The sequence below is a fragment of the Drosophila innubila genome (genome assembly GCF_004354385.1).
Source record: "Drosophila innubila isolate TH190305 chromosome 3R unlocalized genomic scaffold, UK_Dinn_1.0 2_E_3R, whole genome shotgun sequence".
Classification (NCBI taxonomy): Eukaryota; Metazoa; Arthropoda; class Insecta; order Diptera; family Drosophilidae; genus Drosophila; species Drosophila innubila.
The window spans coordinates 7,081,442-7,095,487 of record NW_022995380.1 but is presented as its reverse complement, the minus strand read 5'-3'; the positions used below and the strand labels follow the sequence as shown (position 1 = coordinate 7,095,487).

The 14,046-nt window shown below is 36.3% G+C and overlaps 1 protein-coding gene and 1 long non-coding RNA gene across 2 annotated transcripts in view; both read right to left on the bottom strand.

Annotated features, from left to right (window-relative positions):
• LOC117791115 (circadian locomoter output cycles protein kaput) overlaps positions 1-5,095 on the bottom strand; it is a 35,066-nt gene extending 29,971 nt beyond the window's left edge. Inside the window, exon 1 of the mRNA XM_034630777.1 lies at positions 5,040-5,095. Coding sequence (XP_034486668.1) covers positions 5,040-5,095 — 56 coding nt within the window. The remainder of the gene's footprint in view (positions 1-5,039) is intronic.
• Positions 5,096-5,441: 346 nt separating this feature from the next.
• Positions 5,442-7,068, bottom strand: LOC117791508. The gene is made up of 2 exons (XR_004618060.1): positions 6,857-7,068; positions 5,442-5,493 (listed from the first exon to the last, which is right to left on the bottom strand). It is a non-coding gene; the product is annotated as an uncharacterized LOC117791508 (long non-coding RNA).
• Positions 7,069-14,046: the final 6,978 nt, after the last annotated feature.

Here is a 14,046-nt window from a genome sequence, read left to right as displayed (position 1 = left end):
AGATACAAGCTACAGCTAGAGCTACAGATAATCGCCACATAGACGAAGTAAACTAACGGGGAGCTGGTAAGGGGAAGTTGGTTGAGGGGCGGTAAATCGAGACAATGTTTAACCACTGGAAAACAGTTAATCAAAGCTTGATACACTCGGAGAAAATTAGCTGAATGTGTCGTTGATAAATGACGCATTTATACTTAAAATAACCACAATAACTTTTAGAGTTTTCAACTTTGAATGAATAAACGATAATGAAAATTAAAAAATTTAATGAACTTATTATTCATGTTATGATAATTAGGAATTAAAAATTAAAAATGTTCATACAAAGAGCGAAATTTAAAATATGTGATAAGCAAACTAATAGATGGAACTTTAATATGTGAAGGACATAAAAATTGCTAAGATGTGAATATTTTATTTAAGCAAGTTAAGAGAACAGCCAGAAAAAACAGCAACATTAAAATTGTTTTGAATTTTTAAGTACTATAAAGTATATGAAGTAACTTAAATGAAGCTTATGAATGGAACATGGAGGACCTTTCACTTAAAATACATTCATTTATAAAATGTTTCTCTAAACCACTTTAAATGTTAAACTAGAGTGGCATATGACTGTTCTACCTTAATGAAGTGCATTATAGAGATGTGTTTGCCTATCTATGACTGATATCACACCCGCTCTCACGCCCCTTGAACTGTAATTAACCAACAGTCCAAGCGATAACTCGTCTGATATACTTTTAACCCCATGTGAACTCTTAAAAGACAGCAGCAAAGTCAGCAGCAACAACAGCAGCGCAGGCGCAACTAATGAGCAGCAGCAGGAGAAGCAGCCGGAGAAGCAGCGGGAGAAAGAGAAACTGAACCACCACCACCAACACCACAAACAACAACTACGGCCAGCACCACCAAACCATTGGCCAACTGTTGTCTATTATGTTGGCCCCCTTTATTGGTCCTTTGGTCAATTCGCCGACAACAACTTGAAATGAACTTTTGTGTCTCATTGTTAAAATTTATGGTGTGGTGCTCTATGGGTATGGTCATTGGCATTGGCATATGGTCAGCTGGTACGTCTGACCCTCTAACCCTCTACCCTATACCCACGTCCCGCTCACCCATCCAATTCAATTCGGTTTCCTTTTCAATTTACGTGTATGTCCCGAGAGCAGCCGAGAAAACATATGTCAGGGAAACATTGCGGTTTCAAGGGTCCTACTTCGTTCGATCGAAAATTTTAGACAAAAAGATAGTAGTTCAGAAAGCTAAACCAAGTCATCAACTTCTATAGCATACTGACGGATTAATTTTGGGATTAATAGTCACTTAAAAAACAAGAAAGTTAAGCACACATTTGATGCAAAATATTTGCCATTTTTTCAACATAAATATTACAAATAATTTTTAATGAAATTCTGTTTATTTGAATGAATGTATAAATACGCAGAATACCGAATGAGCTCTCATAGTTTGTTTAAAACTATTTTCTACTACTTCATATCGAATTGAAAGTATTTTAGTTAACAAAATATATTCTGTTTCTTTAATGACTGTGAAAACTCAAGCAATTTCGCAATAATGTTTATTATGTATTATTTATTTAGTTTGCATAGTTCGCTAAAAAGTTATATACCCATTGGAACTTTCACAGAGTTTTTCCAAGTTTTGCAACTCAATCAAGTCATATAAAATATGAGTGCTTGAACTTTAAAGCCCTTTTGATTCCCTAATAATAACAACAACAAAGACAACAACAAAGGCAGTCAGGTAACTTGGCTAATTACAATTTCTAATAGCAACAAGGACTGAAAGCAAGGCATAGCTTGGTCTTTAGATGATAGAGGGAAGGTCTATTGGCTGCACCACTTACTGCAATCAATAACAAGCCCAACAACATATAACAACAGCAACAACAACAAAAACAAGCTGATAATCAATAAAGCAAAAGCAGGACTCATATATCCATAACAACCAACAAGTGGAACCAACAGTCGATGCAGCTGCAAATGGAGTCGAAGTTAGAGTTCGAGACTCAACTTGCAACTAAGTTGCAATTGTTGTTGTTGTTGTTGTTATAGTTAGGGGTATTCGGGATTCAGTTTGGGTGGTGGACGGTAACTTTAACTACTTGTGGATAATTGCGCTGACAATGGAAAAAGTGCCCCTCGAATGCCAGAGGTGCATGTCCAACAATTAAATTGGACTGCTTGCAACAGTGGTGCAGTGGTGCAGCTGCGGTGGCTGTATGGGTTAAATCTAAGCTCTATTGACCAATACTCAATAGCAGCCAAAAACCATCTGAAACAGATCTTAAAATTGATCATACTATGGTATTAGTAGAACGAGGTGTAATAATCAAATATTATCTAAAAGAAATTTATATATTTGGGATATAAGAAAAGTAAAGCATTATTTTCAAGCTTTATGAAAATTTTACATTAAGTTTCATGAGAATGTGAATTATTTTTATGTATTCCATCAGAATATCTTTTAATTTAGAATATATGATAAAATAAAGATTTTTCTTATTGAATCAGAATCAGCTCTCTCTTTTACTCAAATTTAATAATAATTTAAAGAAATTCTGTGTACTATATTTAAATAAAATTTTAATCGTTTTTTTTGTTTCCCTTTTTAATTTTTTAAATACATATTAATTTTAAATATTAATATTTCAAATTAACCATATAATTTATTTATTTGGTCAACAGCTATGTCACAACAATTTAAATATATAAATCAATTCGAACAGGGATATACCCTTCTCCGAAACGATTCATTTAGATAATTTTATACAGTTAACATCCATATTCTATCTGGAGCTACAAGCTTGAGTTCTGAAATGTCTTTACTTTTTATGTACATAGTCAGTCTGAGAATAGCATCTGTTAGTTTTACTACTTGTACTCTACGTAAAACCCATTACTTAAGTTGTTATTTTTTATTTTATCGTCACAGATAATGGGCTTTAATTGAAATTATAAGTTCTAATAAAAATAGGCGCATTAGCACGCAAGCCTTACGTAGCAACATTGTCCAACACTTAATAATGTTCTTAAGCATTTTGCAGCACTCTTCCTTGGTGTTTCGGTGTGGTCAATGCGGCGTATGTGTAATATTTACACTGCAGCTGCAAGGAGCGCAATTAAAATAGCACAACGAGTTGTTTAGTCAGACACATTTTGATCGTTTCATTACAACAAACACATAAATTCTAGGAGAATTTCGAGCAGTACCTGGTAGAGTCATACCGGAGTGGGGTGCTACACACTTAATTGCAGGTGTGCATGGCAAGGTGACAATTTTGCGTCAGTCGAGCGAGCCGAACACACCAGCTCAACATACACACTAATGTACACAGGGTAGCACAACAACGTGTCCAGCACAAGGAGTACAAGAGCATAGGGAAGAAGGGTAGCGGCAACCTGGCAAAGCATTTTGGCGAGAAGTAATTGTTTTTTAAGCCACGAACTGCTGCAAATTATGCGCGCTGCCTGTCGATGGCTGCACAGCAAAAAAAAAAAAAGAATAATAATATAAAAAAAACAAAGCGGAAAAAACTATGTAAGGGTTGCTGAATTTCGTATACCCTATATATATTATTAACTTATATTTGTTTTATATATATAAATTTATATTGTCAACTTACTTATAGTAGTAAATACACAAAGATAATAACAAAAAGTTCAATTAAGACTCAATTGTGAGTTGAATATTTTAAGTTTGAACTACAATTTACATAGTCTATCGGAATTTAAATTTTGATAGTTAATTTAGGCTAAGGACTTATTATAAATTTTATAGTTGTGGAGAGTTAAAATTAAATTGAGAAAAAAAAGTGAGTAAAATTTATAATCAACTTTTAAACGATTGTTCCTATATATTAAATTTAAAAAATAAGGTCTTCTCTATCTTTCGGTTGTCAGTTTCAGCAACAAATTTATTTTGAAATTCTCTAGGCCATCATCTTCAATAAGTTGCTTAAATTGTTAGCAAATTGTAATACCCTGCTTGTGGTTTTTGATTAGGGTATTGGCAAGAAATTAATAACTTTGTCGCTATCTTTGGACCTGGCTCGAACCTGGGCTGTTGCTCTCCCGCTGCTGATCAGGTTGGGGCGCAATTACAGTGCTCAGTTGGGGGCGTGTCTTAGTCTGCAGCTACTGCAAAAGCCAGCAACAATTTTTTTTGTTGTTCCTCTTCTTATATTATTTTCACTACATTTTTTGCTTCTTTTGTTTTTTTTTTTTTTTTGCATATTTAGTTCGCGTCGCGTGTAGTTCACATATGTTTCTCTCTCGCTTACAAGTATTTTGCGGCAAAGTTAAGTACACAAAATTATCAGAAATTATATGCACTTTTAGGCAGCGCGAACAGGAGCGGCGATTCTTGATCTTGGCAGCGCGATAAGGCTGCAATAGAGCGAAGAGAAGAGAAGAAAAGAGAAGAGAACCAAGTATCGCTTATAAAAAAGAAATATTAATAAAAGGGCCACCCCAAATGCCCCTACCCCCGTCCCCTTCAAGAAGGTAGTTGTAGAGTTACAACTGTAATTTCACGCAACTCTGCCGACAACATGAATAATATATACATAATTTTCCCATTGAAGTGCAGTTTCAATTTCAATTTAAATTTTCTGTTTCAATTACACCTTGGGTGGCATTGCGTATACGCAGTGTGTTGCAGCGAAAATTGAATAATATCTAATACAAATATACTATTCAATTACATTATTAATATTGCGTATACGCAGCGTGATTCAGCACAAATTGATTCATAAATTAAAGACCAGTAGCATAAACGATGTTTGTGGCATCATTTATCAGTTAAGGCATTGATTTCTCGCATAAAAGATTGACGCGGCCAACAAGCCGCAGATTGATGGTCATAACGGAGTGGCCAGTTGACTGCAAGGCAGATTGTGTTCATTGATTGAAATCATTCAGTAATAATAACAGTGCAACCCACACTTGCCACAGCTACAGTTTGTGCTCCCCTGCGGCGTCATCTCTCACTCGCACTCACACACTTACACTCACCTTTTGCCATTGCGTCGCCTTCGCTTTGTGGCGTAGACGGTGCCCAGTTGGCTCATTGCAAGGGCGGAGTTCGTTATGGTCGCCGTTGTGAATGATTTTTGTTCTGTTGCACGTTAAGCCTCGCGTTGAAGGCGTACTTCAGATTTAGCGCCTCTTGTTGCAAGTTCTTTATTTTTTATTTCTTTTTCTTTTGCTTTTGCTTATGCTTATGCTTTTTCTTTCCTTTTTATGTTTGATTTGTAATTGCTTTTGTATTTATTATGAGTCCTGCTGTTGCAGGATCTCAGCAGCTGCAGCTGTTGGTATCGTTTTAGCCACACGTATTTTTGCTTTATGAATTATCATCACGCCTCACATTTTGTTTCTTTTTTATTTATTTATATCTTTTAAGTGTTTCTTCTCTTTTTTTCTGTATGTTTATTGCACTTTTTCAATCTCCAAGAACACTGTAAAGCTAATTAAAAGAATGCAAATTGGAAATGTATTAAACTATATTTAAATAAAACTAAAGATCATGGTAGAGTTTCCTATCTACCACACCTATTTAAATAAACTTAACATCATTTTAATTCATGTCTAATTCATTGTGTTATAATTTATTGTTAAAAATATAAGGAAAGTGCTAAGATTTCCATTGTTCATATGAATAAGTTACTATGAAAAATGAAATAAGATAATAAAATTGTGAAGATATATTTCTGTTTACAAAAGCGGCAATATTTTCTAAATATTGAGTGCTTTCATCAATAGTTTGTTACTATTATCAATATAACAATTTAATAAAAAGTAAATATTATATTTTTCTGCAATACCACAACATTTGGTTCACATTTTCGCTTTAACTGACTGAATGTAAAAACAATTAAAACAAATTTTTGTTTCTGATTTAAAAAGAAGTGATAATTTTCAGATATATATATAGAAGTGAATAAGAAGTTTAAAAAGAAATCCTTTATTCAAATTGTTACGTTGCTTCGAATTTTATGAACTTTAGATCTCTATTCATACTGTAATTAATATTAATTAACTTTGTGTGAAAAAACTAATTGACAGCACATATTGTAATGTGACGGAAAATATAGGTAATTATCACGATATTCCACGCATCAACTTTTTGCAATGGGAAATCAAATTGAATAAATGACAAAAATTGACGCAAATTCACAACAAATTTTTGAAGTTCGATTTGCAGTTTTGTTGTTGATTTTGTTTGTTGTTTTAAACACTTTTGCTTTTCACGTGCACGCATTAGTTGGTGTTATTGTTGTTGTTGTTGCTGTTGGTTTAGTTAAGCGTTGCTGGTGTTGACGGTCGATGACGACGCCAACGACGCATGCAACAAATCAGCAGGCCAAACGCAAGAACGGCACGCAAATCATTTGAGCTTTAATGCGGAGGCGGCAACAGCAGCAGCAGCAGCAACGTACGTGTACGTTGGCAGAGGCGTCAGCAGCGACGCTTGCAGCTGTCAAAGTGACATTTTGTGACATTGACTGAGAAGTCTGTGAATGTGAATGACCGCCGGCAATTGAAAGCTCTGCACTTGCACTTGTCTTTTGAAACTAATGTTGTTGTTGTTGTAGTTGTAACTGTTGCTGTTGTTGTTGTTATTATTATTGTTGTTGTTGTTGCGTGTAGAGCATAAAGAACTATGCCAAACCGGCTGCTCAATTGTAGGGTATCGCGTGACAGGAGCAGGCCAAATCAGAATCGGAATTTGAATTTGATTTTGCGTTTTTCTACTTTTTGTTTTTTCCCCTTTATTTTATTTTTTGTTTTGATTTTTTGCACACTTTTCACTTGCGTTGGGCACGCACCTTTTGAGCACTAACACTGATCTGTAAACACCGAACGGGACGCCAGGCGTTGGCGTTGGCGTTGGCGTGGACGTTACCGTTGACGCTACCGTTGACGTTGACGTTGACGACGGCAAAGCACCGTTAGAGAGCAGCGACTGCACGCGAGCGGCAGAAACGAATGAATATATGAATAACGTGAAGCGGGCCAAAGTCAAATCTGAAACGTTGAGACGACGAAACACTAACGTTGCCGACAGAGATGCAGACGTGGACGAGGGGAGCGGAGCCCTCGCTCTCGCCTGTGAAACCGTTAATATATAGGCAGCGGCAGCGCAAGCGGCAGCGACAGCGACAGCAACAACAACAATGGCAACTGAGAAGCGCCGACGGCGGTGGCCGTTGACCGTTGCGTGTTGCGTGTGGCGTGTTGCGCGTTGTCAGTTGTTGCCGAAAATGTAAGTTGCGCGAGAGACTCGAACTGGCTCTCTGTGGCTAGTGACTGCGCGGCCACGTAGACGCTTTGAGAATCCAACAAGAACTGAAAACGAAATTGGAAAAAACCAGTCCTGCTTGAAACGATATGGCAATTGGCACACGAACAGAGCGACGCGTCGGTTGCTCAGTGTGTTGTGCGCTTTCCAGTCGTCCTGGCAACGCGATCGTCGCGCTCCCCACGCCTTATGCGAGGCAGAGCGAGCGAGAGAGAGAGAGAGAGAGAGCGAGCGTACAGTATTGTGTTTCAATTCCATTGTTCTGCGCGACTGGAAAGTCACACTGCAACTGCCAATTATGGAAGTGTACGCTGCGTCTCGCTCTAACTAATATCATTCGCTTGCTCAATGACTTTGCGCTCAAAATGAACGGGGCGTGTTCTCACCAATACACACAGACCCAACAATACAGCACACAGCCAAAGAGAACAGAGCGCATATTGCTAACTCTGTCTATTGCATTGCCAGCCCAGAGAATAGGTGTACGAATGTGTATGTGTGTGAATTTTATTATGCTGTAATTAAGAGTTGTTGCCTGTTTTTTTGTTTTTGCTTGTCGGTTATCATACAGTGGCATCGCCTAATCGCTTATCAAGCTCATTTTGAATCTGTTTTGCATCACGTTGCACTCGGAAGTTGCAATTGAAAACACATCCAAATCCCATTAAACTAACGATTTAAATGTGCAACTTTACTTAATAGCCATAAGGCCATTAAAATTAAAATGCTGCTGCCATAAATGCCACAATAACATCAGCGCATGGTGCAACACTTGGCGTTGCCACTTATCTCAATGATTTATATGTGCCACTGACGTCGACAACTTACAAGCAAGAACTTTTGCACACAATTCCTAGAAAGGACCATAACAAAATGTCCGCATTCACTAGGAGCAGCAAGAGAGGAAACGGGAAGTGGGGAGAGCAGAGAGTAAATGACATACAGGCTGACATATGTTCCGTATATGAATGTATGTATGTACATATGTACATATAACCGCAGGCACTCGCCACAGATGGCACCAACCAATAATTGAGAGTCCCACAACGAAGAGAGCAAGATGCAGAGAACTCGTAGATTAGTCTCTCGCGAATGCACAGAAAACTGCAGTTGGTATATTTTTTTAAGTAACTCTGTTCAAAAATAAATTATAATTTTCTAAGCAGTTGCAATGATTCAAATATCAAAATACAATGCAAAATTCGCAAAAATAAAAAAAAAATATACTCGAAAGTGAAAAATTAATTTTTAGCGATTATGCATTCCACTTAAAAAGATGGAAGAGCCTGCCGCTAATTAATATAAAATTAGAACATATTAAAATAAATATAAAATATTGAATATAGTACTGAATTAAAATCAATACACATTCATAAGGAACATAAATACTTCGGTAACAAAAGTGTGATTAGTTTATTATCTCCGTGTAAGTTACAATGTATTGAGATTGAATTAATTGATCAATTCCAGAAATAAAAATGTGTTAACGCCTTCTTTTACAATTTGCTTCCTCCTCAACAGTGTAATAAGTTTTTTCTATCAAAATTAAACTATGTCGAGTTATAAATAAATGAAGAATTTCAGACAAAAATCAATAATATGAATATTTTCAATAGGCAAACAATTTAAGAAATATAAATGAGAGAAAAAAATATTTTCAATAATAAATAGTAATCTTTCAAGAATGAAACAAACTGAAGCTTTCTTTTTTCAATAATTTAAAAAATTGTTTCCTTAAAGACAACATCATCTGCATTTCTCTCGGTGTAAGTATCATGACGTCAGCGGAGACAAAAGGTGTCTCCAGTAGGAATCGAAACTGAACTGCAATTACATTGCGTGCAAGTATTCCAAAGTCGCAGCCAAATGTTTATCTCGTTTTGTCTGGTCTGGGTCTGTTCTGTTCTGTTCTGGTCTAGTCAAAGGAGGCTGAGAACGAGAGAGTTCAGGCATGGGAATGGGCTTGGGGATTGGCCAGTGCAGTCTACAGTCTACAGGCTGCACATGCGCAAATCCCCGCTGAGCAGAAGGGAACCAAAATAAGAAATAAGGAAGAGCAGAAGGCAATGTCAATCGCAGTCACTAATAAGTCTAACCGGTCAGAGTTGCAACTGCAACTGCAACTGCAACGGCTCTTCATCCCCTCCTCTCTCGCACTCTCTTGCTGTTGGCAGCTTATCAATTTACGCTTCAGTCTGCGACAGTTGCAGGTGCCTTTTGGCATTACGAACTTGTCGTAAGTAAGTTTCTTTGCCGTCTCCTCGCATATCAATTTCATGACAAGTCAGGAGTCGTAGTCCATGAGTCCATGAGTCGATGAGTCTCCCCTGGCGTCGTTGTATGAGGAATTATGTGTTTGTATAACTTTTTGCCGCGGGGCTTTTTAATATGCCCATGAGTGTCTGTCTTTCCTTTTCCCCTCTCTGCTCCCCATCGTTACCATAGTCTGCCTAATTTCATATAACAAGTTTCTCATTACGCGAGGGCCAAGTTATTTATCTGTTTTTTTTTTTGTTCAGTTTTTTTTATCCATTTACTTCTTTGTTTTTGGGGTAACTATTGCAGCTGCCTGAACGCATCAATGTCAAAGTTGATTGGCCAACCATTGAGATCTAGACAAGCGCTATAATTTGCCAATTAAGTGGCACAACTTGTTCCAGATCCATATCGGCATCTGTCAAAGGCTGACAACATTAGCGAATACCCTAAAAGCTGCATAGCAAAAAAAAAACAAATGTAACAAAGAATAACAAATAAAATTAAAAAAAAAAAAAAACAATAAAATTAAAAAAACGGCGCCTGGGCAAAAGCATTGCAGTGTAAATTAAATATAATTATTAAGCAAATTGCAAAGACAATAAAAAGAGCGATAGAGAGGAACTAAAACAAGGCAAAGCCATAAAGTATACACAATGTGCACATTTAATGGCCAACAAACGGCATCAACAAAAACAACAAAAAGCAATCAGCAATCAACAGCCAACAACCAGCGACAATAAACCAATATTTACCTTTTCAAAAATGTACAATCTGTCCCCACTTTCCTCCCACTTCCCCCTTGTCCCATTCTTCTGCTAAGTAGCTACAATTATTAATTGCCATTTGTGACAAGTCCGCAGGGTCCAAAATGGCTGCTTTTGTGGCAAAAAGAAAACAAAAAAAAACAGGGAGCAACAAACAACAGCAAATGACATTTTAGACATAACACACACACTCTCACACACACACAAGGAATGCAAACAATGGCCGTCAACAACAACCACAAAAGCCGATCAATTGCGCGAGATAAGTGGAACGTAGAACGTAGAACGTGGACGTCAACGTGGACACCAGCGAAACCAAAACACATCACAGCAATACTACAGCACACCACACAATACAACACAACCTCCACCAGGCAGGTGACAAATGTAACCCAACCCAACAGAGCCCAAGCAACTCAGCCAACCCAAACAACCAAACTCCCTTTTGCATTGCTGACATTTTCACAGATTGTAGCAGTTCTAGTGAAAGAGACAGGAAGAGGGAGGAAAAAAGGAAATAGTGAGAGAGACAGAGACAGAGACAGAGAGAGACATAAGAAACAGAAGTACAGAGAGTATAACGACTATATGATATGATTTGTTATGATAAAGTCATAATATCAATCGATATATCAACAAATATATTAATAAAAGTGACAATGGAGGACTCGCTATTTTATTTACATCAGAACAGTCAAGTCCTTAATTAAAAAATAATATTAAAATATGTTGTTAAATTACTATAAAAGAACGTGATTATAAAGTGACAGATAATACTAACTCACCATCTTTATTACAGATATATTTAAAGTAGAGCCGAATCTTTAACCTTTGCTTTGTTTATATCATAAATAGATATTTTTAAGTAAAACAAATAGAAAATAATTCTCAGATAATATTGAATCATATCAATATTACTCTTCAATTAAAAAGATGTTTAGAATTGTCTAACATAACTAGCACAATATTTTATAAATAGAACTTTTATTTCTAAGATGCTGAAATAAAAAAAATTTAAATGAGCTTATTAAAATTCTTTGAAAACTCATGCTTCCAAAAAAATCTACAATTAAAATGTATTTATTTAGGTATTTATCTTAATTTACCGATTGTTTTTCATTTTAAAAATTTTGATTCTTTTTATCTTGACGATTGTAACTGGCAATGATATATTTTCTCTACATTTTAGTTTAATAAGTCAATCAAGAGCATTCAAAACTTCGACCAGATGCTTTTAAATATTCGTATATTGTTTGGTTTGTTTGTTGTGTCACAGTTGTCATATCAGAGATACACTCAAACACAACTACACACCTGCAAATATGAATGTATCTATGTATCTATGAATATGGATCTAGCTGTAGTTAAGCTGGTAGCCGACTGCATGTCATTGTCGTGTTTTGCATTTGACACTGTCATTATACTTAATATACTCTCTGTTCGTTTGCCCAATCGATGCCTGTTTGCCCCTCTCCATTCTCTTCTGCTCCATTAAAGCTTGACAGAACGCCAGAAAGTGTCAAACTTTGTCAGGCAAAAAGAAATAAAGAAACTAAAGAAGCAGAAGAGATTTCAAGCATCAGGAAAAAATAGAGAGAGAAAAATGATTTATTGAGCGATGCGACTAACGGATACCAACAGCAGGCAATGGTCAGCGGATATCTGAAACAGTTAATCAGCAGCGAAATTAATAAATTCGCTGAGTTTAATAGAGTTCAAAAGGAACCAGCGAGCAACAACAACAAGACAAAGCGAAAGCCTGGAAACTGGAAACTGGTCAGTGAGGCAGACAATACGCAGTCAAAGTCGAACTCTAAATCGGAATCGCAGTTACACTGAGACAAATGTCAGGCCAGAAATCAAACTTTTCATTCAGACAAAAAAAAAAATCAAAAGAAGTCAGATAAGTTAACAATTGATTTCATTTTTCAGATTGATTAAAAATTTTAGCATAAAATTATTTTTATTTATTTATTTTTGAACTTTTTTAATAACATATTAAAAAATATTTACTCATTTTTTATACAACAAGACAACATATTAATGTGTAATCTAGTCTCGGTATAATATACATTTATATTTACTAGGTCTTATGGTTTGGGCTGTAAAATGATCAGTCAGTTAGTAAGTCAGGTCAAATAATTTTAAATATATATAGATTTACGTTACTTTAACTATATTGGTATTATAAAGTGTAAATTTCTAATTTTAAACAAGTGTTTTTATCGATATTAATAAAATTAGATAAATCGTAGATATTATTCCTCGTTACCGATAACAAAGAATTTTTAATTCTATAATATATTAATAATGTAAATCCAAACTGTGAATCAAATTTAAAGTCGAAAAATATATGTACCTAGTCATTCGAAAGTATGGAATAAAAAATTAACAGTGATGAAGAAAAATTTAATTTTCACAATTTAATACAGAATGTCGAAAGAAGGTCAGTTAAACAGAACGGCAGTAATGGCTGTTTTCATTTTAATGGCAATTCGAAGTCTCGACTATAGCCTTTCCGACTAGTTGTTTAATCTGTTTAAAAAGCTGTTTCTTATATCTATAAATAGATAATTCAATTTTAACAAAAACAAAAATAAAATAACTGTGTCACACTTCTACCTTATTAAGGAAAATTATAAAATCAGTTTTAAAATCGATTTTTCGCTGAGTGCAGTTCATAGACTGTGCTTTGTGTGCCTTTGGGGTCAACACCGCAAAGATGTTCCCAGAAAGATCAGCAAATGAAGATCTCAATGGGCTGCTCCTCGTCTAGGCAGGCGGCTGGCGGCGCACAAATAAATTCAATCTAAATTGTAAGTTTGTTTTGGCCTACACGAGAGATGCGAGCAAAAACAACAACAACAACAGCAACTGCAACGAAAATAATAATAATAATAATAGTAATAATAATGCACACAGTTAAGTTAAAGTTGAGCCTCGCAGTCCGACAAATCGGCCAAATTAATCGACTCTTTCTCTCGCGCTCGTCTTGGCCAAAAGCCAACTTAGGTCTAGCTCATGATTGTGCCAATGGCCAAGCGCCTCTTTGGCTATTTTGGCTAAAAACACAACCATGCTGCCAATCGAGCCAATGCAACTGAAATGCATTTTTTCGGGGCGCAAATAAGATTGATCTTTTGTAACTTCCAACTCTTTTGTTGGCCCAACTTTTGGCTTTGGCTTTGGATCTGGCTTTTGGTCAGACACAGAGTCCGAGACGGCAGCGGTAATTTGTTATCGCGATGATTTATGAACCAAAGTGCCTATTTTTTATATATATGTATTTTTTTTTTCTTAGCTTACTTCAGCTTTTTGTGGGTGTTTACACAACCAGCAACAACAAGAACAACAACAACAACAGCATTGAAGCAGATCCCTAAGTAGAAACATTCTAATGCAAAGGGGGAGTTCTCAGACCACAAATACTGCTTTGGATTGGCGCTGGAGCTGAGGCCAACAAATAAACAGCGCCACAGCTCTTTGTTGATGGATTTGTGGTAAAGGCCTTTTTCAATTCCAGACACCATTCGAGCTACACTCTTAGCCAGGCCGATGCGAATCGCAGCTCAGGAATTGAAACGGCCTCAGACTGCGCGGCACGTTTCCGCATTTTGTTCAGCTTCCTCTGCTCCCTCTTCCCCCCTTTACTCCGACAGCTCCTTCTGATCAATTGCAAACACCGCGGGCCCCA